Source organism: Pavona decussata, unplaced genomic scaffold (assembly GCF_977016875.1).
Source record: "Pavona decussata unplaced genomic scaffold, jaPavDecu1.1 SCAFFOLD_233, whole genome shotgun sequence".
NCBI classification, from domain to species: Eukaryota; Metazoa; Cnidaria; class Anthozoa; order Scleractinia; family Agariciidae; genus Pavona; species Pavona decussata.
The window spans coordinates 5,441,831-5,469,593 of record NW_028145638.1 but is presented as its reverse complement, the minus strand read 5'-3'; the positions used below and the strand labels follow the sequence as shown (position 1 = coordinate 5,469,593).

Sequence of the window (27,763 nt, the reverse complement as noted above, 5' to 3'; positions counted from 1 at the left end):
TTGCTTGCTCCCGTTTTCTGGATTGGGTGTTTCCGGGCTGTTGATCTTGAGAACATCGCACAAATTCATTATGATGAGTTCAACTGTGTTCTTTCCAAATAAATTCAAAACTTTTTCAGTTGTTTGGTCCGCGTCGAACATAGCTTTAAACCGTTAACCAGAAGCAACAAAGATAGTTAAAAGCAAGAATATTAGCAAAGGTTATGGACAGAATTTCCAATAAATGGACGGCATGCTATTGACTGGCGATTGATCTATGCAGAAACCTTCGGAGAAAATAACTTTCTCACAATGTCAAAGAAATTTAATACATTCTTGAAAGTTATGTACCAGAAATAAACAGTTCTCTTTGAGAGTGAAAAGCTAAGGTAGTCTGTGATGTTTTTTTTTCTTTTTACTTGCAAAGTACGCTCGTTCGATGAGGATTTAACTGATGGAGAAAGTTTCTGTCTCAAAGGGCAATATGTCAGAGAAATCGTTCGCAATGGTTGCTGAAAAGGTGCCGAAAAATACTGTGGACTTTTTTTTTCGAAGGTGTTGAGACAATAACGTAGTTTAAAAGTTTCTGATCTTGCTGACTCGCCCATCAAAAACGAAGAGATGACAGAAAAATGTCAGTTTCTTGCATGAAACTCTTGCAGATGTCTTGTGATGGAAATTTTCCAAGTCTGAGTTAAGGTTTTGTGGCACGAGCCAGACAGATATTCCGATCCGGGCATCCGGCAGAGACGCATGAGGCACGCCTCTTAACAATTTTGGGCGTCAAAATCGAAACTCCACTGAGTTCGCGTTGTCCTTCGACTTGTGTGGGTTCGGCTTGGTCTCGTAACTTTTTTTTTTTTTGTCGCTTCAAAGAGAAAAAATTGGCTGATAGTGCTACATATTTTTTTTAATCAGGCTGATTTTTACCTCACGCTAGGCCAACAGAAAAAGAAACTATAATAATAATAATAACAATCTTTATACAGGGAGCCCACATCACGAAAGTGATATTCAGTGGGGCCCTGTAGATCAGTGGGGCCCTGTAGACTGGCCGACAAATTTTAACGTGTAAATTGGCTCATGCGATTGAACTTAGTGATTGTGCAGATAAATCGGCCTTGGGACCGCTTTGAACTTCCATATTGGTTGCAGGGACCTGAGATGCCGTTTTCTTGTTCCATCGCCTTGCCGATAATATACCAAACATGTATGGCAATACTTAAAACTGGGAGGGATTTCTTGTAACATGTATGTGATATATAAACAAATTGCATTAACAGCGAGGAAAACGATTTTGTGTTTTTAATACCCATACATAAACTTTTCCTATCTAATATACTAAATAAATACAAAGAGTTATTGATAAATATATTCGTGGGTAAAATTGACTGGTGTTTCCCAGCGATAAAACATGTCTGCGTTACCCGAGTTAGAAAATTAGAAACAAGGGTCGCGTTTAACAGATACAATAATTTAATAGTGATAATAAAGTCATAATGTAGCAGAACAATGTCTGCAAAATCGTCAAGTTAGAGGCGGACCATTATATATTTAAGGGTGGGGAGGGAGAAGCGATTGCCAGCAATTTCTTTCTGCCCGAGTTTTTTCGTGACCAAAAGCTTTGTAGGAATGTTTTTGCTCTGTTACGCTGTGCAAGAATTGCCAGAAATAAAATGGTCCGTTCCGTGTGCTACCGAGCATGTTGTAATAACTATGTCGATTCTCAAACATTATGGGAAAACGTGGTTTACGCAATAACAAAAGTAAGTAAAAAAATTGAGTAATCTCGTACCCAGATCGTCTTACTCTTTGGGAGAAAACATCAGATAAAAATCCGTCTTTGTGACGTCATGCGTCAGGAATGTGACACATTGTACGACAGCGCATGGTCACCATTTTCAATAACAAGCTTTGCTCACAGATTTCTCTCGTGAAAGAAAATAAAAAACCTCGTTAATCAAGACGTATTTTCAAGCTCATTCTGTCCCTAAATATGTAGGCAATGCTTCACTAACCGTATTCAGAAAGATTTTCTTGGAAAAGAACAAAGCTGCCGCTCAAATTTTGTTGACAGCGATGTCAACAAGTCTCTCTCTCTTAGTCCTTTGAGCCCCCAGTGGGGCATAGGGCCGGAAGTGCGCACGCCGTATTAGGTGTACAATTTAGTTATACGCGTCGGGTTGCCAAGCAAAGTTTCTCACAAACTTCAAGTTTAGTAAAAACAGTATAAAAATTTAATGAAACGCTTAGCTTTTTGAAATCATTTGGTGGAAGGGTCAAGAAGCATTTTCCTTAAGCTTTGAACACGCACGTGCAAAGCAGCGAAAATGGTGACGCGACAGGCGATGTAGCAGCTCTCATAAGGTCTTACGTGATTGGCTGACACGACAGGCAGCGAGTTCTTTCGTTGACCAATCAGATAAGAGATCGTGACTGATTTTTCCAAAGGTTAACAGCAAAGAGAAAATCTCTGGGCACGAGATTAAACTACTAAACGTTTTTATTTTGTTTCACTTTTAGTTGCCCGTTTTGGTTTCCTGTGTTCCCTTACTCCGAATATGGGATTCTAAGGATTAAGACTGAATGGATCTACCAATATAAAAATATTTATAAATAAAGTGATATATCTTATTAATCCCACTGAGGCTTTCCCCTGGCGATAGGATTCTTTATTGGTCCGGTCGGAATAAACTTGGGTTGCACCAACACCTTCTCTTCCAGCGCCTTGTCTGTGGACAGAGATAATAGTGAGCTCACGCAACAGGACGGCTGACGGAAGGGGACGTTGAATTATCGTTGTGTGACCAACATGACATCTTAGTACCTTCAGAATTTTTAGGCGATTTGCGATTAAAACTGGTTTTCTTTAATCTGTTACAACGTGAAGACCACGAGCGGTAGGAATGTTACGCCACGTTGGTCACAAAAGGAAAATTTGCCGTCCCACCACATCAGCCGTCCTGTTGCGTAAACTCCCCATTAACACGTGCAAGACAGAAAAATTAGTTTGGAGAGAGACGGGACTGCTCGTACAACAACGTGAAGCCACAATTCTGAACATCTACATCTACATTTATTAAGTTGATAAAATCTTGTAAGACATCACATCAACTGTAATAAAAGCTAAAATAAAATATACATATATATACACATATATGTACATATGTATAAGTTGAATAAAAGTAAATATGTCAAATAACAACAAAAAATAAATGATAATTCAAAATTATAATTTACTATAATTTACTTCACTTATTTCACGAACTCCATTTTTCTGTTATCTCTGTAAATACACAAAGAGCAAATCCTTGTTCTCCCCGCCCCTTCCCGCTACAATATTGAACCCGGGAGTCCAAAAGGCAACGTACAAGACAACATTGATTTTGAGGGTGGGGGTGGGGTTGGTTGTGTGGGGGAAGGGGCGCGGTACAAAACAGATGCTTGTGTCGGCTGTTCAGCCTGTATAGGCAATAGGCTTGGCAAAATTATTTTAGTGGGTAAATCTGGGAAATCAGACTTCGTTGAATCAAAACGTACACTGCTCTACTGAAAAAAAAATTTTTAATTGAACTGTTACCTGGCTCATCAACCTCTGAAACAACCAACCGGTCCCAGATCAATACGGCCGTGTCTAAGCCCCCAGTAGACACTAACACGTGATCGTCACATGTCCATCGTACATTGGTCACGTGTGACGAATGACCTCCATACTGCCTCCCGCGTGCACCACGATGCTACACAGAAAAAGGATACAGTTCTCATCATATTTGATATCGTTTTCTGAAACATTCCTACAATGTTTTGTGATATACCGAATTTCCACGAACAATCAGCCGGGGTGCATATTTCAGATTTCGTATCTCTGTCTTACCCAACATCAATAAGTAGCTTGAATTTTCGACCACTTATTGTCCATGGAAGTACATTGTAAAACGTAGAGTAAATTCAACCTTCTACTGTATTGCTAACGTCTTATCACTGGGGAGGATTTGGTGGTTATTTTAGATTTGATCAGTTCAGAGTCTACAAGAATTTCTTGCAGAAAATACTCACCGATACTGGGTACTCAAAAAGCTTTACAAAACCAAAATCATCACCGCTGGCCAGTAAACTGCAGTCCTTAGTACGACAGGTAGCGTTAACATCAGTGACGTCACTTCCTGGCGGGAACACTCCTTTGACAGTCGGACCCAGGACACAAGTGAACGTAGACCATTGCAACCTCTCTACATCCGAGACACTGATGGTCTTACGATTGCCTGCGGGCGCTTCGTAAAACAAATGCTCGCGGGCACCAGAGTTCGTTTGAATCAGTTTACCTGAAAAAACGTAACGTGTTGATTCAAAGACTAATTTCACTCGCAGAGCGATTTTCAATTGAGTGTTGTGTAAAACCAAAACCAAAGTAATAACTTTGGCATCCGAAGCAAATGCAGGGAACCGGGTCCGAGCACGGGAAAAGGCGTGTGACCAAGTCATACTTCGTTTTGGTTTTGTTGTTTATTGGTCGTAAAAGTGGCGCAAGTTTTTCTGACCAATCACAGAGCACAGTAAAACAAAACCAAAGCATGCGCGAATTTCTTTAGACACTCAATAGACCGTCTATTGAGCGTCTAAAGAAATTCGCACATGCTTTGAAGAAGGGGCCCTTCTTCAAAATGGCGGCAACAGATTTGAATGAGTTAAAATTGAACTGGATGAAAAACTGATACCAGCACTGGAAAGAGCACATTTCCTTTAGTAACCTTGCAAAGTTTCAGCATATTAGGTGTTATATCAGCTTGGGAAATGTAAAATGAAATTTGACAAATTTACAGACGTTTGTATGACTGGGAGTATACGTCATACCCCCAGTCATACAAACGTCTGTAAATTTTTCATTTTTCAACTTACATTTTCTCAGCTGATATTACACCTGATATGCCCAAACTTTGCAGGGTTACTAAAGTAAAAGTGCTCTTTCTAATACTGGTATATGTTTTTAATTTTAACTTATTTGAATTTTCGGCCGCCATTTTGGAAAAGGGTCTGTTGAAAACCGTTGTAAAAACACCTGTAATTTTACAAGTATAAACTATTAAGAAAATACACCAACACTGCGAGAAAAAAAATTTAAAGGAATAGCACACGGAATGCAAATAAGCTAGCAATGGCAAGCAAAGCAGTTTTCCTTGGAATTTCCTGAGGGCGTCCCCGCATAAAACTCTGCAGATGGACCACTGACCAGCCCGTGGATTTCCCAGTTTTCTGAATAGAAGTGACTGCTGGCTCACGTACCTTTGGTGTCCCAGTCCAAGTGCGTGATGTAGCTGGAATTACCTTTGCAGACACCAGTCCTTTTACCGCGCCTCACACTGTAGATATCCACAAAGTTATCATGTGAACCCACGGCCAAGAACTTACCATCTGTGGAGCAAAAATAGGAAAGGAAACGATTAGCGGCTGATGGTAATGATGATGATGATGGTGATGATGATGATGATGATGATGATGATGATGATGATCACAATAATAAAAATTTGAGGGGCTCAGTACGTAACCAACCTGTGTCGCTTTTCACACCGCTTTTAGCTGTTTTAGCTCAGATTCACCGAAGTTTCGTTGCTCCAATGTTTTATCCGCTGCTTTGCGCTTCTTTTTGTTATAAACACAGAAATCTTGGCCATAATCGTAGCTTTTTACTGCAAACGAAGCGCAAAAGCAGCGCGGTGAATCTGAGTTAAAACAACAAAAAGCGATTTGAAAGGCGACATAGGTCAGTTATGCATTGAGTCTGCAGTTATGTTTGCATAGATAACAGGCAGCCTCACAGTGCGAATCAATTATCTTTCTCGCCTTTAATCGGTGGCAATTTCAGTTTAAAATCAAAGTGTTTCCGAAAATACTGTCCCCAATTTTTTCCCGTTCTTTGCCTGATCTTTCTCTCTAACCGACCGTCGGAAACTTCCGTAAATCATTACTCTCGTTTCCAGTCTGTTACCACGGAGAGTAGCAGGGAATTGCAAATGGCAACATCTCTTTCGGTTGGTACATGGTCTCTTGATGTACGCTGATTTTGGAAAATCTTTACCATTTCAGTGCAAGATAAACCGTTACGTCAATCAAAATTGAAAATCAAACTCCGGGTTATCAAAATACGCGTCGGGCCGACAAATCGTAGCGTGTAAACCGGCCTTATTTCAGCAATGATCCATACGGGTTTTTTTTTTTTTTCCTGCCCGTGGTCAACATCCAGGCCCCAGTTGTTCAAAGGGTGGATAACTTTATCCAGTGGATAAGTTGCTATCCAGCGGTGCAAATGTATACCAAACAACGCTTCTGGGAAGTTTTTCACACAATCCCATACTTAATTAGACATACCCTTCTACTCTATACACAAATTATAGGGCTATAGGCAAATTCTTGCACACATTTATTTGCCGCATAGCGACCTATCCAGTGGATAAAATTACCCGTTCTTTGAACAACTGGGGCCGATGTTTTCCTCATGATCCAAACTAACCATGGTAACAACAATTGACCAATCACGAAAAATAACGTCACAGTGCAACGAACCAATCGAAACTCACAGCAAAAGCGTGCAGCCGTCTCAGGCGCGGGAAAATTAAACGCGGGTAAGCAAAGTCGTGTTTGAACCTTGTTTTGGTCCTCATTAGCGACTGGAGTAAGCCAGTTGCAAAGTTTGAACAGTAACTACAAAACCATTTGAAACAAACACAAAGCTACTTCCAAATGTTAAACCAAAAGGCAAGTAGAAAGCAAGCGAGCGATACCTGGAGAAAATTTAACGTCTGAAATGCTTTCTTTTCGGTCTTTAAATCCAACGATTTTTTCCAGTGAGACAGAATCTAAGATGAGAAAGCCGCCATCATTCTGTCCGACAGCTACTGTTGAACCATCTGGCGAGTATGTTATTGCACGGCCACCTTTTTTGAGTTTCTTGACCTAAAAGAGACAGCAAAAAGAGACCACCACTTGTGGCATCCATGCCTATAGATATATGTAACCAAAGGATTAACCAAGCATTAATAATAATACAAGACTACAAAGAACAATTCTGAACGCGGAAGGAGGCGAGGTCCGCAGTTCTTGTAAGTGTCTTGAGGTATGCACGTATCAGAGTGTTACCAAGTGTGTTAGAAACTGCTACTAAGGAAATGTTTTGAACATTTTGTCACCTTCTCCCTTACATGTATAGGGGAGCAGGGATGACGCAGTGGTGAGAGCACTCGCCTCTCACCATGTGGCCCGGGTTCGATTCCCGGACTCGGCGTCATATGTGGGTTGAGTTTGTTGTTGGTTCTCGTCCTTGCTCCGAGAGGTTTTTCTCCGGGTACTCCGGTTTTCCCCTCTCCTCAAAATCCAACACTTCTGAATTCCAATTCGATCTGGAAAGTGCTCCCAATTAGTGCTCTGCTAAATGCACTGACAGTTAGTTGCATCATGATTTGAAACTCGAACTTCGTGCAACACTTATCATCGCATCTAGTTGCCTCAGTTTCCATTGTTTTGTACATTTGTGTGGGTTCTCGGTGATCAACACACACATGTATCGCCTAGATTATCGCTGTTCATCAAGGTGTATCAGTGAATGAACCATTACAAAAAACTAACAAAATGCTGGCTGTTCTGTAAGAAGGATCTCTACACATGTACTTTCACATCCTCGCTAATTTTAAGCCCTGATATCAATATTCATATTTCCTATGGTATTAGTGAGGAGAATTTGTTTACACATCAAAACAACTTTTCCTCAGTGATCATTTCCATTATTCTCATAATCTGAGTGGTTGATCAACAGTGAATGTCGTAATGAGAAATTTGGATGCTGGTCACAATTGGGACTTAAAGGGTTAAGACAAGTCAACAATTTCGTCAAATGGCCCAATTTACAGATGTGTGCTTACTGACTTGGTCTTTGAGTAGAAGCATGCATAGAGTTGACTTTGTTTTGATACAAACCTCAGTACTTTTCAAAAATATGTAAATGTAAACTAGTTTGCATAAGAACATGATTTCCATATGGAAAGCAGTGAGGTTTGTACGAAAACGAAGTCAATTCCAGCCTCGTTACCAATCAAAGACCAGGTCACTAGGCCACAACTATAAAATAGGCTATTTGATGGAGCCACTGGTTGGTCATTGTATTACCTTCTTGAGTCTCAATTTAGCTAGGTCCCAGACTCTAAGCGTCTTGTCGTCACTGACTGTCATGCATTCGTCATCTGTGGGATGGGTATCTAGACCCCAAACCTCCCCTTCACCATGACCCTGACAGGAAGAAAAGCAAAACAAGGATGATCAGCCCACAAAGATACTAGCCTATGAGCAAGCTCCCTCTGTTACATGTAGGTCAGCTACCCCAATCTTCTTGCGCTCCGCTCACCTATAATCCTTTCGCAGCTGATATAACAGAGAGCTTCCTCGCAGGCTACAAAGATACTAGACTGTTCTCCTAACTTCTAAAGTGTTTATAATGGATCTAATGTCTCGTGGCGAAGCTATGAGCTAAGAGAAACGCGGGCACTCCTCCCTCTCCCCGTTTCCTCCTCATTCACTATTCTAATTTGCATGATTTTTACTGTCACTTTGTGCACATGATCTGAGGAAAAAAGTGCAACTGCTTGCAGTCTACAAAGATACAGGAATTATTGCATTTAATTGAACATCTTGATCAAATCTGTGTTCAGGTGTGGGCAATTTGTGGCTGATTTGTGCATCAAAGGAAAATTAGTTTGTATGATCTTCAGTAAGTGACTAACAAGATATGTTTTAAGACAAAGCCAACTTGAGGCCGAAGAACACAGGCAGAAAAGAATAGTGGAAAATTGAGCATGTTCCAGAGCAGCACGTCTTCCATCACCCCTGGGACGCAGTTTGACTTCTTTATCATAACTCTGCATCTCTGTTGGGAACAATCTCTCAATCACCAATGTACATGCTGTTCTAACCTCTTTTCTCCAATCAGAAATACTTAAGAAACAAAATTAATACTTTATGAGTAAACCATCAGCGTGAGTGATACCTGCACAAGGATTGTCATCTTTCCATCTTCCTCAATTTCAATTATCTGCACGTGAAAAAGTAAACAAACATTTAAATGCTTCGATTGACAAAAATCATTGCCATGCAATATGGCAAACATCATTCAGTCTAATTAAGTTTGCTCATACCTCATCATGTCCAGTGCCAACAAGTATTTTGCCTTCATCTGTGTGTATGGCTCTAATAGGCGGCAGATTCTGTAGGAGGACAGACCCTGGGTTCATGGAAGCCTCTTCAACCTTAAATGCCTTGAGGCACTGTTCAAACAAGGGGTCCCACATGGTCACTACACCATCTCTGCCACCAGTTACGTAACCCTGAAATAATCAAACAAGCAGTCATCTTAACAAACACAATGGTTCTAAATATGATTTTACTGACAATAACTGTCTAAATTCCCGCGCGCTGATTGGCTCGTAGCTATTGTCTATAAGAGTACAGACAATAAAAATGACGTCAGATGTAACGTGCGCGCTTTCTCAACGAAAAAATGGCCAATTCCACTCGTACTTTTTCCATGTTATTGTAAAAACAAATTGACGGCAGTTTTCTATGGTCTATGCTCTTATAAACCAAAAAATGATGCCATAAAATGTCCAAAACTTGGCAGTGAAACCACTCGCTTCCACTTGAGTTTTGAACATTTTTTGACGTCATTTTATGGTCTGTAAGAGTATAGACCATAGAAAACTGCTGTCGATTTGTTCAATATGCCTTAGAATGCCACAAATCATAGTATTAATATGATTTGGATCATAGGATTCGTTCTGACAATGGACTAAAGCTAGCCAAATTACATCACCCTAGTTATCAACTCCCTTGATAAAGCCAAGCATTCATTTCTACTCCCCCATGGCCACCAATGCAGCACCACGGTTTCTTTAGACACTAACACTCTTAACTATTCAAATATTAAGTCTCTTTTTAAGAACTTACAGAGTTTGCAAGCAGAGGATGCTGGCTCAATAAGGTAGAGAATCAGATGGAATCAGGCAGCACAGAAGGATAGAACAGACATAAAAGAGTAAGATTTCACAATAAAGACAGTAGAGAGCAGAAGTTTCATATGTTAAGTAGTTCATCTACATGAAGACAGCAGCTCCTGTAATAGCTACATGTAACAGTCTTGTTCATGGGAAAGGAATGATTGATGGGTTGAAAAAACACAAAATACATGTACAAATGGTAAGGCTGTAAGGTAGAAAACAACTTCATCCCATTCAATTGTGGCTTTTACTGTACATGTATTTTTGCCAACAACAATACATAACCGTAGTAATGCGAAATAACAAATACAGACAATAATTATTAACAATTGTTGCATGATTGACATTTGCAAAAGTGCAATGTTTATTATAAGATACAGTCTCCATTAACATGAGCGTACAAAGATGATTACCAAGTTTCAATAGCAGGCTATAAATAAAGTAACAATAACTCCTTCTCCCCACAAAGAAAACCATGATTGGTTTTATAAATGGCATAAATAAAAAGAGAACAAAAAATTTGCATTAAATGAAAGTGGAAAAATGCATACTCTATATGAGCCAAGGAAAAACATGTTTGATCTTTGAGCTGCTGCTTGTATCCCTATAATGTCAAGCATATAGAACTTTCCCTTCATAAAATAACACTCTTGAAATTAACTTCTCAAACTCATTGATAATTCATCAAGAGAAAACAAAGAAAATCACTACAGTAACTGTGACTGGATTTGAATATGCGTTCCTAATAACCATAAAATTTGCCAACTTTAGCCTTGATTTGAATTTCTTCAAGAATTATTGATCATTTGAGAAGACATATCAAACACTCGAGAGTGTGTTTCATCAGATATCCAAACACCTTGAAGTCGTTTAAAAAAACTTGGCTGTGCCCTGTTTTTTCAACCTACTTCTAAGTGTTTAGATATCTGATGAAACACGCCTTCTCGTGTTTGATATATTACATAACATAGATAACAGTCACACCTGTTTTGTTTTTAATTTCCCTCATGACCCAAAACACTGAGATAAAGGACTCTGAGACACCGATCAAACTCTTTGGCATGGCAAGAGGTGGTTTATTATTTACCCATAAACGACCACAAAAGACGATGCAGGGAGAAAGATAAACATAAATTCTAACAACCTGTCCGCACCATTAAAGTTTGGGAGGGGTGGGAATGAAACTAACGAATACAGCATCCTAACTGTACACCATCAAGAATGCAAATGAAACATGAGAACTAAGTCATGTGACCTGTTGTTACCTGCTGTTTCATTTGACAGAGTGAATACATGGCACATATAGCTCCATTGTGGGCTTGGACTGAACGGCGCAGAGTTGTTCCCTGCCATACATACACTAATCCTGTGTCGCTGCCAGTAAAGCACAGGTCATCAGTAGGACTGTGACACACGCACAGCATAGTTGCAGCAGTTCCAGCCTTACCAAACGTCACTGGCCGCTTCTCCAACTTTGAACCTGGAACAAACAAAATACAAAAAATTAAAGAAAAAAATGTAAAAAATTCTATTCAAGAGTTGAAAAAGAACAAAAATGAAGAATGAAAATGAGTTTACACATAAGGCAGTGAAGTAGCCCCAGCCCCCCCTGGGAACCAAGCCAGAAAACTAGTGACCTCTCAAAGCAGAGGCATTCAGCTACATGTACAGTACTCATATATCAGTCTCTTTCTAGGTTTTGCATGTACATTTGAAATCTCATTCTTGTTTTACTACCTTTACCATACAAAAGCAAAAGAATTAAAAAGAGGTTACAGGAGTTTTGATTGTCATTTAAAAGTCTTAATTATTATCACAAATTATTCTAAGTCATTACTCTTGTCTAATTAAAAAGTAACATGTTAAATAATAGGGCAGGTATTGTACATGTACACTGCACATACGTAAATTAGAATGGCAAGGACAACTCCAGAAATGACCAGGCTTCTACGAGGGCAGCCCACTCTCAAGATTACACACTTCCAATGAAAAGACTGGGAATTTGATTACTTAAGTATTTGGTAAATGGAAGAAACTTACATAAACTTATGACTAATATACTTGAATAAACTTAAACTTATAAACTTGACTAGACTCATCACTGTACACACATTAAGTAATAATGCCAGTGGATCTTGTGGGGATAAATAGGACCTTTAAAATAAATTAACAATGACTGAGATTGTAACAAACCACAGTGATAATTAACAATTTACACGTTACCCTTTTGTGTCCAGAATTTGATGTGTTTCTCTCCAACAGACACAAGGTAGTTTATGTTGAATGGATTCCACTCTATGACAAAGATCATGTCCTTGTGTCCACGAGTTGAAGCCAGCTTCTCCTCCTTCTTCCAGTCCCAGATGCAGATACTATGGTCATCATCAAGACCAACATCAGCCAGTTTCTTACCATCACCTATCAACCACATTATACTAAGTCAATAAGCCAACTTGAGAAACTGCGAAAGTGAAAGAGAACTTATGTACCTCAAGAAGGGTGGAAAGGTGGGAAGGAGAGCTTATTACAGAGGGAGTGTTATAGAAAAATTAATTTATTCCAAATTACTTCTTTATTTATTATTTATTTTCAAAGTAAACTTAGATTTACTTTTTCAAAAATCTTACACAATTCAAGAACTAAAAAATAACACACGAGAAATATGTATGTTGTGGTTTAATTTTTTTCCAATAAATTGTTTTAATATTTTTCAAACCAGTTTAATTTTTATTTTCCTTTGTACAGTATTCATTACAATAACGTGAGACAAAGAGAGATAAAAATCAAACTGGGTTGAAAATTTTTAAACCAAAAAAAAATTTGAACCACAATATGTCCATCGTATATGAATATGGTGTAGAAGGTCATGCATTTATACTTCTGGCATACCTCCCACATACAAACTAAAAGACTTTTAGGACTGCTACATTGTAGTTCTCCTGAAACTGATTGAAAATTACATTGTTGTTGACAAAATACAAGTTGCTAAATAAAGTTTCAAAATTAACTTTGACCATCTGTTTCTCTGAGTTTGGAAACATTTCATGTTAGTATTTCCAAACTGAAAGTAAAGTAACATTTAATTTAAGCCAGATTTCCTATTTCTACTAGTTCATGGCATGGCTTTTAAAAGATTATTATTTCAGTCATAATTATTGTCTTAACTCCTGATAGAAGAAGTTTTTCTTTTTTTTTTTTTTTACAAGAATTTAACACTTCAAACTGAAAATGAAACTAAAAAGGCTACTAATGGTCAATTTTTCTTTTCCTTTGTTTTAACTGTTGAGTGTTAAATTAATTTAGTTCATAAAAACCTCCAGTACCTGAGAAGTCAACACATATGATGCCTCTTTTGTGAAAGCCTTTAAGTACTGCCACAGTTTTCATGGTGCTCGCATCCCACACATGAGTTTCCGCTAGTTTTCCCACCTGTTGACATTTCATTACATGGCCGTTATTAAACTTTGAAGGAGCTGGCCTCACGTCTTAGAAGCAAATTGGGTGGTTCCCCCCAGGGCTAATATTGTGTTTATTAAATACTTTATTACAGTGTACATAAATAATTTTTCAAACTCTGAGTTGCTGGTCATCACCAGTTACTTTTGTCGCTCATAAATATCGATGTTTTGTTGACTAGTACTGTAACAATGTCAGGCTGGTTGACACTGCCAAATGTCTTTTAGATTATTGATGAGTACTTAGCTCTGGGGGTATACAGTGTAAAGCCAAGGACCTCAGTTCTTGGCAATAAATTTTGCGCTCCCCAGAATAACATTAATTTAAAACATTGCAATTGAACAATACCCTAGTAGCAAAAATGCTGTGGAAACAGAAAAAAGAACACATTGGCAAACAATGCAACAGGTTGCAATAAACTCAGAGCCCAACGAGGGCCTCCCAAAAATGAAAAAGAAAAACACTGAAAATCGTACTACTTAAAACTAGAAGGGTGGATGGATGGGAGGTCAGGCAATAGTGAATAGCAACAAGAAAAACTGAGAACTACAATAAACCATGTGACCTAGAACCCATGTGCTAGCAACCAGCCAGTGGGTGAGAAAACATTTTCAGCTTCTTTTGTTCCTTAGAGCCAGTGGAAAACAACCCTTTTTGTTGGCCACTGGGTTCCTAATGAAAGGGCTGTTCAAATGGTTTGAGCACCTTCCCTGATTCTGATGGTCGCTGTTTACAAGAGAGGGTCAGCTTTCAGATATCCTACCTGTCCTGTGGCTACAAGGTCCTTGTCATCATGAATGGTCAGACAAAGGATATCATCCGTATGGTCTTTGTAGAACCTCTGTTGATGGCTTGGTGCACTGTACACTACCCCAAGTGCCGCCACATGGAACACTATCTCATTAGACTGAGTGTAGAACAGATTGTTACATGCATTGTAACCATGGTACCTGGATGATATTATAAAAAAAATACTGAAATAAGTTCACAGTTTTTCTAACTGAAGGAATTAATCGAAAACGTAAAAACTCTCTATGTACATTGCACTGTTCATTGATGTCAATACAGGAATGCTTAGTCTTGCAGTTTCTCTATTCCTCAGTTGTTTCATTCTGAGTATTCAACAATTATATTCACTTTTTCAACCACAGTTTTCTTTCTCTGCAGATGACAAACAACTGCGGAATAAAGAAATCATGAGCCTAGCTTTCCTGTATTGATGTTACAGCCCTACTACTGTATCCCCAGTCTCCTGTCTTTCATGGAATTGTACCCAACCGGATGTGAAATGAGACACTCACTCAGAAATGAGACATTTTTTATACAAGAATGACACGACAATTTGATCAAGGTAATAAAAATTCTGCCATATACATTGTACACTTTCACTTACCCAAATGCAAATTTGAGATCTAGTCCTTCATTAGGTCCTCTTTTACCCCGTGTGGGACTGACTGAGCGCGGCCTCTCTTCCACATCCATTTCTTCCTTCTTGACAGATTTGAAAGATCGAGATAACCTAAACAATGAAATTTATACAAAAAAGACTGGATAAAAACAAATGACACAGATTAAGCTAAAGACAAGATTATGCTTGCCAAAAGAAAAAACAAAGGCAAAAATGAGGCCTTGACTTAACCTTGAGATATGAGGTATGAAAGGGATACCATTTTGGTAAAAGTAGGTACTGGTACATGTATATAAAAGGGTATTGCCCAGTTGAACCTCCTTGTACATGTACCTTCCACCTGCAAGGGGCCAAAATTGACCATAAAGCTGGGATCTATTTCTTAACATTATACCACCTTCACACAGAATTTGTGCTTATTACCTACATGTATATGATGGAAAAGTATTAGGTAACCTTTAGACCCCCTATCAGAGTTTATTGGTAACATGGATAAAATCTTGCTTCTCTTAATAATTACTTATACTTTACCAGGAGTGCTGTCGCGGAGTCTTTGAAGTTTCTTCTTTAGGCTTCAGTGGGCAAGAAGCTTGGTCATGTGCTAATGACAGACAAGCTTTGCAAAGGACAGCTCTCCGTGCATCTCGCGAGGAAGCCATTATCCACAAGTTCTCATTGACTGTACTCCAGTACTTAAGTCCATTCTGAGATGCTTTACGTCTGAAGGCTACATCGTACCTTTGCCATGCTTTCTTGTCTTGGCATTCACGGTATAACCTTGTTATTATACCTTGATAGGCCAGTAAGTCCCTGATTCGATTAGGATAACAATATGTAAACACTGCAGTGTAAACTGCCATACAATCAATCCATTTAGTGATGTCATCCACTCTTTCAGTTTCGTCTATCAACATCTTGTTCTTTGCATTTTCTTTGCCAAGATTTTCTGGAAGAAGTTCTTGAAAGTTAATGTATCTTCCTTCACGTATTTGACCAACAATTTCTTTTGGGACAGGTGGTTGGCCTGTATGTACCTGAAAGTCTTCAATTGGTACTTGCTGGGATTCAAAGCTTCTGCTCAAGGAGTGATTGGTCCTTGCCTCAGCGGCAGCCGACCTCCATAAGGTTTCAAAGCTTTTTGAGTGACTGCCAGAAAAGTTTAACGATGCACTTGGAGTTATGGAGGTGTTGTACTTGTCATAGTCATCATCGTCATCATCATCGTCTGACCACTGCACATGTGGGTATCCATTCCTCTTTTCAGAACCAAATGGTGTCCTTGTTCTGCCTACAGCTTTACTAGTACCATTTTGCGAACTAGCAAGTAAAGTTTCCCAAGCTGCCTTTGAGTTTTTCCCTTTGCGACCCTTTTTGGTGTTGTTTCGTGCAGGGTCCACTCTTATTTTCTCTCTTGTAAACATTGTAAGTAGCGGGCATAAGTAAGCTTAATGATATACAAAATGTTATCCAAAGATCGACAGAGAGAGGTCACGCCAACTTAATGGTAATTCTCCCGAGTGCGAAATTCATGAATAACAACTGGGTGCTAAATGTTTGAAAATCAATCACGTAACATATGCCACGTTGATTAAGCAATATTTTCTTATCTAACCAAATATATTTCCAACGAAAGTTACACCAAGTTCATAATGAACTTGAATCCAGGCGATACCTCGAGTCTCCAAAAAGAACTCGTGCTTCATTTGAAACCTTCAACACCAAGCTCTAAAACTACTTTTGGATCCATGCACCAGGAAGATAGATTATCATCGATAGGTGATAGATGACAATCATCAGTGATTAAAAGCAACACAAATATTTACACTCAAAAAAGGCATAAAAATCGTAGCCATACAGTTTGTTGATTTCTGTTTACCGAGGAAGCTGTGAACCGCGCCTGGAAACTGGAAGAACTTGAGAGCGAGGCAACCGGGAATATATTATGGTCTAGGAACTAGCTTTTCTCTCTCTCTCGCGATCGCGAATTTTCCACCAGGTATAGTAAAACGTCAGTGAAAAATCCGTTTGCATCCGCCTCACCAAAACGATTTTCAAACAGTTTGCGATTTTATTAAATAAACCAGTAAATGTTCTTGACTTCTGAGTAGTTATAATCGATGTTATTGTTCAAATATCCATGTTAAAGGCGATTGTTTCCAAGGCTTCTGTTGACATCAGCGTTTTATGTTTTAAAGGTTCAATATGGTGCGAGTTAATGTGTTGAGCGACGCTCTAAACGCCATATGCAATGCTGAAAGACGAGGAAAGCGTCAGGTTCTTCTGCGTCCCTCCTCAAAAGTCATAGTTAAATTTCTGACTGTAATGATGAAACATGGTAGGTCTAGTTAAAGTCTGTACCTATATACTAGACGACCGAAGAGAGTGTTGATAAACACGTGTCGCTATTACTTCAATCTTAAGCAGTCTTAAGCTGTAAATTTACGAATTAAGTGACTGAGTAGACTTTATGCTTCTCCGCTGTGATGGAAGTTTTTGTTTATTTATATTATATACACAAAACTTTTTCATTATCAGGTGTCCACACAAGTTTAGCATGATAAGTTTCATTTGTTGTTACTCCAAAGCAAATGATACATACTGTAGTGCACTAGCGTTCCACAGTTGTTGCTTGATACAAATATTGAATGATGTTTAGTCTTGTTGGCATTGTGGTGAATGGTGTGGTCAATTTTGCTATTCAACATACTGCACAATGTTGATCTCAATAGAACCAGGTTCTATTCTGTTAAGTTATACAGTGTTCAACATGTTGAATGGTCTATTTTCAAATTTAAACACCCAACAGTTGTTGAACAGCCATTATTATATCTCTCAGTTAGTACGTGCAGTGTGATTGGTCAATTTTGCGGCTGTATTCCACTTTACGGCCCGCTAAACTTCAACTATTTTCATTTCCCGGGTGTGGGATTAACCTCGGAGATATAATAAATATCTTACTAACCTTGTTTTCTCAGTTCATACTGTAAGTTACGGCCAAAGCGCAAAGCGCGCAGGCCATAAATCAACGGGAAAAAACAAGGATCCGTAACTTACAGTATGGACCTCAAACTCAGTAAGTAAGAGGTATGTATAACACTTGCTGCTCAACTTTTGCTGAACTGTCTTTTAATTGGCTTGAACCGTATTCAGGCTGTGTGACAAAGAGTGCCCATGCTGACTTTGAACATTCATAACTTTTTTAATACTAAGCTTATAAAGCTTTTTAATATTAAAAAAATACACTTAAATTTATCTGGTAACAGGTGTTCAAGTATTCAAATAATGGAAAAGGTGGCGAGATAGAGACTAGTTATTTTTATCTCAGTGGTTTAACAACATATTTTCCCAATGTCGTGATGTTAATACAAGCTAACTTCTTTGTTTAGCTTGCATTTGCAAACAGTAGTTTGTGCTATGAAGTTCCCTTGAGAGGTCAATTGCTAGGTTTGTTGTGTTTCAAGGGAACAGTCCCTAGCTATTTGTTGATTTTCTTTAATCTTGTTGCCTACATGTACTTATGCAGTACAATGTACCCACAAGAAACTAAATAGATGGTAGCCAGCATTTGAGTTGCAGTATATCTGCTTCACTATGTACTGAACCTGTATGGAGAACTAAGCTATTGATCATGCTTGTGATCAAAGGGCTTTAGGGCTTACTCTGTGTCTCTAATGAAGATCTTTTTGTATTTTTCAGGTTATATCGGTGAATTTGAGATTGTGGATGACCACAGAGCAGGAAAAATTGTGGTTCAGCTGACAGGGCGACTCAACAAGGTAAGTTTCCGTTGATATGCTACAAATAATCTTCATGATCTTGAACTTGAAAATGTTCAGATGTTTAAATGTTTGGATGAAAATAAAATTAATGAAACCTCTGAATAAGCGAAGCATCAGCGACCAGTATCCATTTTCTCCTTACAAAATTACTGCTGGATCAAACATTCACGTTGTGAGAATAAAGGGAATGGTCACGAAACAGTAATGTCTTGATTAAAAAGTGAAATCTCCTTACTACAATCTTGGACAAAACTGTTTAGAAACATTTTGCTGACCTACATATTCCACCACTACATTTGTGCACCTGTATGCCCCTGAATTTACTTAGTTTGTCTGGAGTTTTATGTCTAGAAGGAAACAGTCTTATTTAGTACTTGGCAACTGCTATTTCCAGAATAAAGAAATTTCAGTTTAATGGCCTAGTTCACACACATCTTCTGTATCTAAGTGTTAGGGCATCCAAACTAGTAATGGGAAGGTCATAGGTTTGACTTCTATTAGGAGAACTTGGATTTCTTTCTTCTGCCTGTGCCGCAGACTGAATAACGTTATTCTAAAAAAAATGTTTTTCAGTTTGTGTGTGAAGTGTTTGATTATTGTCCAAGTCAGAAAAGTCATTATTTTTTTAGGTACATGTATTTCCATTGGCATTGGACATAGGTGCTCGAGCCAAAATGTTACTTAACCCCATAATTTTGAACGTTTCTCTTGATAATGTTCCTTTGCATTTTTTTAGTGTGGTGTCATAAGTCCTCGTTATGACTTGAAAGTTCATGACATTGAACAGTGGGCAAGCAATCTCCTGCCATCCAGACAGTTTGGGTAAGTCCAATAGCAATGCTACTTACTTACTTACCTACTTACTTATCCTCTTCATGCCCCTGAGGACACTTGAGGCCATTCAGAAAAGCCTTCCACCTGTTTCGGTCTTTCGCAGATGTAGTTGTGGCCCTCCACGACTGCTGTCCCATCTCTTCCTGCTCTCTACCCGCTCTCCTCCTCCAGGTTATTTGTGGTCTGCCCCGTCTTTTGCCTTCTGGTGCCCAAGTCAGTGCAGTTCTGGCCATGTTATTGCCATCTCTTTGCAGTACATGTCCAATCAAATAGCAATAACCCATTGAAATTAATAAAAAGGAGAGGAGACTTAAGAGAGTTGTCATCAGCACTAGTAACCAGTAGCCACACTGTTACAACTGCTACATACTGTTACGACTGTTACACACTACATTTCCTGCCCAATGGTATTGTCTTTGTATGTAGCGCTGTGTTAGACTATAATACTGTTGTCTTGTTTGCAGATACCTCGTCATCTCTACATCCAGTGGCATTATGGACCATGAAGAAGCCAGAAGAAAGCACACTGGTGGAAAACTTCTAGGGTTTTTCTATTGACCAGAATCAGTATAAATAAACAGACAGTTTCAACCTGTGATTTGAGTTATTTGCTGTGGTGAAGTGAACGACTTTGTACCCAGATACTATAGCTTCCTGATCCAAGATGTTCAAAGCATGATTAGCACTAGTCTGGGTAACTACCATTAGAGAGAGGTTCTGTTCACTGTTAACCCCAGGATTAGTGCTAATCAGGGTTTGATCAACTCAGCCCTGCACAACAAAAACATTAGTGGGGATAGGGGAGGCAAAGTAAATGACCCTCTGGGAGGCAAAGTTAACGCCCTTACATGGCAACATCAAAAGAACAAATCCGTTAGAGGGAGATTTTGCATTATCTTGGCTTCATTTTTGGAGGGGTGCACCAGTGACATTTTGCAACACCAAAGATGCCCAATTGTGAAGGGATCATTTTGCAGCAACCTATAGCAGTAGCATGTTCTATGGAGTTAACTTGAGCAACATGTCATGGGGACAATTTCTGTAATCTTTGTGTTGAAAAGCACAACAGAGATGATGTTGAGTTGATGTATCACAAAGTGCATGGAATGTTTTGTTTACCTGTTATCTTGTCATGTCTCTAAGTGTACAGACTTCTGTTGCTTTACAACATGTCCCTTGCAAAAATAACTTAAAACTTCGTTGAAAGTCTCTTCTCCGATGTACAAAGACAATGAAGCGACTTTTTGACATTTAACTTTTCACAACTTTAAATGGGCAAACATGAAGTTTTGATGTTGCAAACAATGTCCTGTAATAAACTTCTTGGCTCAGGTTAGCCTCCATGGCAGGCGGTAGAAAGGGGTATGATGGAGGGGAAGCTGTCCCCCCCTCCTCCCCTCCCACTATCAACACTCTTTAGCGGCTGCCACGGAGGCTAGGCTCCTGTAATCTGATGAGATAAAACAACTTCAAGATTTACAAGTCCTGCGCAGGGTGGAATACTCTTCTTGCCCCCATCCCCGTGCATGTAGAGAGCGAGTTTGTTAATTTATCAGTTGATATAAAGAAGCAATAATTCTTTGAAAATCTTTGCCCTAGTTACTCCGGTTTTCCTCTCTCCTCAAAAACCATCATTTCCAAATTCCAATTCGATCTGGATTATTGTCAAACACTTTATCATGAGCCTCTGGCTCGGGAGATTGTGGAAGCACTCCCTGTGTTATTGACATTAGATAAGTTTCTTTTACTTTAGCGCGAAGGAACGCCTATCTAGGGAGTGACCTTCCAGACCTTCATCGTTTTAAAACTACAGTGGGTTATGAACTCTTTTGGGATACAACAACAGACCGAAATATAACACTTCGTTTGGGGAGCTTGCCATAATCTATGCAGCAAAGTGATGAATAATAGCAACCTTCAGATCAAACTAGAGTGTAACTTCGCATTTCAAATAGAGACCTTGCTTCTCTTTGCTGCTGGCCAGTAAACTCGAGCCATGCGCCCTAGGTTTTTAAGTCGTAGTCCTTGTCTGATGAGCCGTTCCACTCAAACGGCTTTTACGTCGGCTGGACTCAAGCTAAGTGTGTCGTCACTCGTTCTCTGTGTCCTCTCTCCCACTCCCCACCCCCTCCCCTAGAGTGACGCTAGGAAGTGATTTTCCAAGCTGTTAAATTGGATTTGGAATTGAACCAGAGAAAGAAATCAGCGAGACGTTTCGGTACTTTTGGGTTATTCCACAGTTTATAGCTGTAATTATAGGAAATTGATCGAGCTCCTTGTTGATCCCGGGGGAGGGCGTACTCAAGAAAACGCGGAGGCTCCGCCCCGGAATCCAGACCCTTACCCATTTACATACCATTTTTTACAGGAAGGGTAGCCATTTCATATACCTTCCATAGAAAATGGTACCTCAAAGTTCACATACCTACAGCAGAAACACTCTCTTTTTTCGTTGGGTCCGTTGGAGATATTTTGAAAGGCTATTTTAAATACCTAAATGACAGTTTTCTCTACCCTTCTCTATACTTCAGCTTGTGAAATCCCTACCCTTTTATATGCCTCCATCCTGAAAAAGGTACCCCTATCGGACTGACCCTTCTCGTATAGTCCATTATAGGAAGTACCCCACCAGGGGTGGGGGATGAGTAGTGTTCCCGGTCTTTGGTACATATATGCAGCGACTGGCAGGAAGGGAAGTTCACTTGGGCTGCATGTTGCTCGATAAAATCACAATCATCGAGCCGAGAACCTCCCGACCACTGACAAACTGCCAAAAAATAACGCGTTGATCGAAAAAACCCTTGGGGGGTGGGGGGAGGGTTTCGGACACAGAAAAATGACTTCATGAAGTTTTGCGCAGGTCAAAACGAGACGTGGTCGGAACAAGTAAGGGGTGCTAGTTTATCTAAACGCAAATGGAAGTCGTCAAAACACACTTTCAAGCACCAAACTCACTCGATAAAATATGAGCGTGGCCAATCGACGAAATCAACAAACCGTTAAATTCAACTTTAAGCCAATAATAACTGAGGCAGGTGTCTTTTTGTTCAGTCAGTGGTAGACTCTCATAACCCTAGCATGAAATTGTTTGTATAATTATCAATCATAACTTTGGAAATAGAAACAATATAATGGTCAGAAATTCCTTGAGAAATTCTTGGCCTTTTAGTGAGGTTACTTGGGATTCTAATTAGTGGGAAAAAAACGAACGGCCGCATTTGCAGTGTCCAGTCAGTCCCACAAAGGATAACTTCCAAAATGATGGATTTTGATCCACCGTTATTAATTTACATTCTAAAATACATTAGACACTTGTTTAGTCGCCATGGAAAAAAAAATAAAAACTGTTAATCACCTGTTGCAACAGGTGTTTGGACACCAGGCAACCCGTATCTCCACCCCTCACTTGTATTTTCCCATAATCCGAACACAAAGATGAATAGCGATCTTTATGCCATCTGCTCTTTAATAGTGGTTCTACTTTCTAAGAAATTGTTCACCAGAGCTGCCTTAGCAGACACGACACAAATATCAGGAAATGATATTATCAAAGATTGTAATGGAATCCTTTACCGTCTAATGATCGATTCCGGCGTGCCTGCATTTCCGGCAATGGCGTGCGACATAAAACAGGTAACATCACAAGCATGCCTCTATTTCACTTTATATATCCCAAGTCGACAGTTGTCTGCTTTGCCAACAAGTGTCACTGGACAGTATGTCCTGAAGCTCATACATACGTTGACATTTTTTTTTATACATACTTGATTACTTTGGATTTAATGTTTTTAATCCAAAGACGCTGATACATGCATATATGATGTTATTGGTTGTTGACCCCAAAATCTGTTAACCTTTTATGAACTTTACATCAAGGCCTCCGGTTTTCACTTGTAAATAGACAAATAGTTACACTGTTTTCTTTTTTGTTTTTGTTTTTTTTTTTTTGTTTTTTTTTGGGGGGGAGGGGGTGGAGTATTCCCCTATATATAAAGCTATATAGGTATGTGCGGCGCCAAAAGGGTATGGTTCTTTAGCCGTTTTGGTCTGAAATAGGCCACAGATTTTGACCAGTTTGCTCAGAAAGTCTGAAAAACCGGTTATGGTTTTTCAGGGAACGGGTCTGGATTCTTGAAATCAGATCTAAAAATTGGTATATATTTTCGGTGCCAGGTCTGAGAAGGGATACCGGAAACTGATTAAAATGTTTGGTCTGAAATAGAGTCAGGCTTGGGAGAACCAAGACGCAAACCCCCACCAAAGCTTCGGAGGAGTTTCCATCCACCAGGCTGCTTTTTAAGTGAGAATGAAACTGAATTTAAAACAATTACACAAGAAGGGGTGAGAGGAGCGGTGCTTAATTAACAATTATTCCACGAGCGCGCCTTGGATACAAAATGGTAGATAACTAACAAGGTGCACAGCACCGAGTTGGCTATCATCATCTCGTATCAAACAAGCGAGAGTGCAATAATTGTTTTATTAAAAACAACCACGAAAAATCGCTATACAGTGTATCTTGCCTATTCGGTGATATTTTCTTTTCTCCCTGACGCCTCAGTCTTACCATTTTGTCGGGCATGATATAATGGCTCATATACCATGGCCGCTAAACCAATCAAAACTCTCGAACTGTGCTATTCAATGAGTCAGTTTTAAATAATATGTATTTTTAGATTTTGAGACTGATTTGCATACAACTCGTCGCGGGATTTTTGTTTTTTCACCATTGCAAAAGCTTTCAAATTTTTCGCAACAAACAGCTTTTATTATAATTACTCAAGAACATTTGTAAATAAATCATTCTGCTAACTTTCCGAAGATAAACGTAATTTAAACAGATTAAACCAGCTTCCTGAACTCTCCGACGGTGTATGAAAAAGTTGGGCCAACGATTTCAAAGTGTTCCATTCTCGACTCCAGTTCCTTCTGCGCATGACCGGCTGCACGTTCATTCAGATTGTTAGAAGCATAAGCACTGGAGTCGAGAATGAAAGTGTTCCTCATCAACGTGCGCATGCGCATAGGGTGACATAGTCTCTTTAAATTTCAATTTAACCTATAAAAAGTTCTGCTATGTCATATCTCTTTAGCACGAATCAAGAGAAAATAACTTTATTTTCTCTTGTATGGACACATTTACAACAGTGGTATGGCTCGAAGACAAAGTGCGCAATTTGCCCGGCGGACTAAATTTAGCAGACTCGTGTTTTTTGAAAGACCATTTGCCATTCCTCTTTCATTAGAATCGGATAATTAATTTCACAGGAGTTAGTTTTAATTTATTTTTCATTCATCTCTGCAGAAAGTTATAAATTGTTTTGAGAAAAGTCCAGGATCCGGAAATCTTTTGGATCAAGACAGGTTTCTCCTGCTCCAGTCTTCAATAGTCGACAAGACACTTATGTGCCCTGACCTCAAATACGAGAAACTGCGGAAAAGCATCCAGAATTCCGGTCAGTTAAAGCAGTGTAGTGGTCTTTACATTTAAGGGAACTGGTCATAACAATTTTGTTCGAAGAGGACCCACCTTGTCTGGGGTAGGGAGGTTATCGAAGACACCACCTGTCTCATGAACACTACCGAAAAAATTGTATTGGCTTTAAAATTTGAGTTGACACAGAAATATTTAGCTAGAAAAAGTCAACATGGCTAGATAAACGAGAAAAGTGGGTTTTTGAATCTTACTGTCAATTTTTACTTCTGGATAGAGGGGTGGCTATATAATAGAGACACCATCTTTTGAGGTTGAGGAAGGGGTGTGCAGGCAGAGACCACCATTTATTTTGTCTTTTAGTGGGTCTTGTTCGAGTATAGTAGTTTTGACCACTTCCCAGAAATAACCATATCAAATAACCGAGTTGGAGCAGGTCACCGGAAGAGATGTGTCTACTGATAGGGGAAGAGTCAAGGGAATTTGTGTCATTTCAAAAACCCAAAAACGTTTGTTTGTCAACAGAAATCTAAACTAATGGTCTAGTTTTGTTACAAATTACCACCTCAATGTATTAAAAGGGTCGATGAGTGTCTCTGGCGACAGATTGACTGGGTGAAACTTGAAAAAGTTGAAAAAGTTTCTCGCATTAGTATTTCCAAAAAGCGCTAGAACAGATCATGAGTTCTTCCTTTCAAGAATTCGATTGATTTCTTTCTGTTGGTGTATTGTTTCACCGTTGTAGACTTTTAAGCCTTAACTGTTATACGGGATGATATAGACATGTACATAGAAACTTTATTTTAATAGCTACACATATCGGTTTATACCATTGTCTACTTTCTATCCGCTGATCCATCTTGTAGGATAAATGAAGATGCATTCATTCATTTATTTTCACCGGAAAAGGTCAGAATCCGCGGGGCGTGGCAGGTTCAACTTAGTAGCTTGCACATAAATGTTTTAAAAGATTATCTTTCAAATGAGGGAAGAAAACTGAAATCTTTATATCATAAGTGAACTTGTCATTCAGTAATATCCAGCTCTTACACTTTCTTTTTTTAGCTTCTGTCCAAGCATTGTTCAGTAATTATTCCACAGGTGAGATTTTTATTTTTATTTTCATCCTTTCAAAAAAAAAAAAAGCAAATGGGGATACTCATTTCATTTATCAGTGAAATTTTCGGTCATTTCTTAGTCTTCAGCTAATTTTATGGGCTCAAGCTCTCTACTTTTATTTATAACACGTGGCATTCCTTAACAGTACCATAACTGAATTAACTTTCGGGCTAATTCCGGCAATGGGTCCCTCTTCCCAAACCTCTTTTCAAGACACCCGACAATGCGGACATCACTCACCAAGGACCTGCGACATCCATAAAACCGACCCACCTTATAGTTCCAATCTGATGCCCGCGCACGCATTTGACAGCGGTTATTGTATTTTGGTAAAAACTCTCATCCCCACCCACCCATTCCCCAATAAAGTCAGGCTTTGCCAACGCTATATTTCATACTCATCCTATTTTTCTCTGGTAGTCGAGGTACGTTCGCCTGGTTCTGAGAAATGTGCTGCTGACATACACCGGAGCTGTGAGAAGACAATTTTTTATCAGATGGTGGTGAATCACATGGCATGGCCTAAGACGACAAAATGGAGACAGTGTTACAACGAAGCTTTGACGCAAAAACCGTGCCCAGCGCCAATACTTCAAAATTACTCCACCTTACAAGAGAAGTTTGGAGAGAGTTTGAGACAACGTGAATACACTTTAGGATTATTTGGAATTTTTATGAATGACAATAAACAGGAAAGCCAACAACTGTAATAGCCTAGAAATAATCTTAAGGTCATTTAGAGATTATAAACTAGTTCAAAATATCTTATTTCATGTGGAAAAAATAAAAATAAATTTAGAGAAAGTGTCCGAAGATGTTAGATACTTGATGCCAACTCTAGACAACTCAAGTCCTAGGAATGTTTTGCCACCTTAGATACTGTCGCTTCGAGTCAAAGAGGAACTGAACATTGTTCAGGAGCAACCATCACTGGATAAGCACCATCCTCAGAGACCCAGTGGCAGATAGTGGGGGCAAGAAAAAGTTGAAACGGTCGGGGGAAAATGCCACGAAAAAACTAGTTCCGCCCCCTTTTTCCTCGCCCCACTATCTGTCCCAGGTTTCCAAGCAAAGATGGATAAGATGTTTAAGACCTAATCTTAAAGGGGCACTGTCACGGAAATTTCTCTGTGTTTTGGTCAAAACTACTCAAACATTTAACAAAGTACGTTTTGTTTAACATCAAATTGCTCTTAGAGCACCGGAAAAGAAAATATTAGTGATTTTTTTGCTGGGAAAGGCACAAGTATTATCCGTTTTCTGTCGCTTTCTCCAAACACGCAGGAAAAACCAATTTCTTTCTAGTTGTAATCTATTTCAGTCCTGGCCATCCGCAATCAAAGATAATTAACACTCGTTTCTTAGTATTAGTAGTGTTATTACAAAGCTCAAACATTATTTGAGCGTTTCCATCGATACAAATTTGTTTTTTGAGGGTTCTGAAAGTTACACTACAAATAGATGACATTGTCCTTTTACTTGAAATCCGGCTTAATAGACCATTGGAAAGCTAATCGATGAATCCATCTCAGTTTACAGGAACAAAGGAGATATGAGCTCTGTGTGGATGAGCGAGCTCGTGAAAACTTGTTTCCTTTTACGGACGCAATTTCTTCGAACCCCTCTTTCTGGATTTTCTGGATCCGCACAAGCGGGTTTAGCTCATGCAACTTTCGTCTGTGATCTGTCCATTACTGATTTTTTCAGTTAATTACCCATA

The 27,763-nt window shown here is 39.2% G+C and overlaps 3 protein-coding genes across 3 annotated transcripts; 2 read left to right on the top strand and 1 right to left on the bottom strand.

Annotated features, from left to right (window-relative positions):
* Window positions 1–1,263: 1,263 nt before the first annotated feature.
* On the bottom strand, window positions 1,264–16,749 carry LOC146458585 (echinoderm microtubule-associated protein-like 6). The gene is made up of 14 exons (XM_085091000.1): window positions 15,409–16,749; window positions 14,863–14,988; window positions 14,233–14,419; window positions 13,337–13,442; window positions 12,237–12,431; window positions 11,279–11,493; window positions 9,156–9,344; window positions 9,008–9,052; window positions 8,134–8,253; window positions 6,756–6,927; window positions 5,260–5,388; window positions 4,036–4,301; window positions 3,560–3,716; window positions 1,264–2,711 (listed from the first exon to the last, which is right to left on the bottom strand). The coding sequence occupies exons 1-14, from the start codon at window positions 16,296–16,298 to the stop codon at window positions 2,614–2,616; spliced, it is 2,895 nt and encodes a 964-aa protein (XP_084947126.1). The 5' UTR covers window positions 16,299–16,749; the 3' UTR covers window positions 1,264–2,613.
* A 41-nt stretch (window positions 16,750–16,790) lies between these two features.
* LOC146458584 (small ribosomal subunit protein uS8-like) lies at window positions 16,791–20,088 on the top strand. The gene is made up of 5 exons (XM_085090776.1): window positions 16,791–16,873; window positions 17,073–17,212; window positions 18,574–18,653; window positions 19,393–19,478; window positions 19,955–20,088. Exons 2-5 carry the CDS (start codon window positions 17,080–17,082, stop codon window positions 20,046–20,048), a joined length of 393 nt encoding a protein of 130 aa, XP_084946902.1. The 5' UTR covers window positions 16,791–16,873; window positions 17,073–17,079; the 3' UTR covers window positions 20,049–20,088.
* Window positions 20,089–22,906: 2,818 nt separating this feature from the next.
* On the top strand, window positions 22,907–26,872 carry LOC146458583 (uncharacterized). Its single transcript, XM_085090862.1, has 4 exons — window positions 22,907–23,123; window positions 24,796–24,946; window positions 25,990–26,025; window positions 26,464–26,872. Exons 1-4 carry the CDS (start codon window positions 22,926–22,928, stop codon window positions 26,751–26,753), a joined length of 675 nt encoding a protein of 224 aa, XP_084946988.1. The 5' UTR covers window positions 22,907–22,925; the 3' UTR covers window positions 26,754–26,872.
* Window positions 26,873–27,763: the final 891 nt, after the last annotated feature.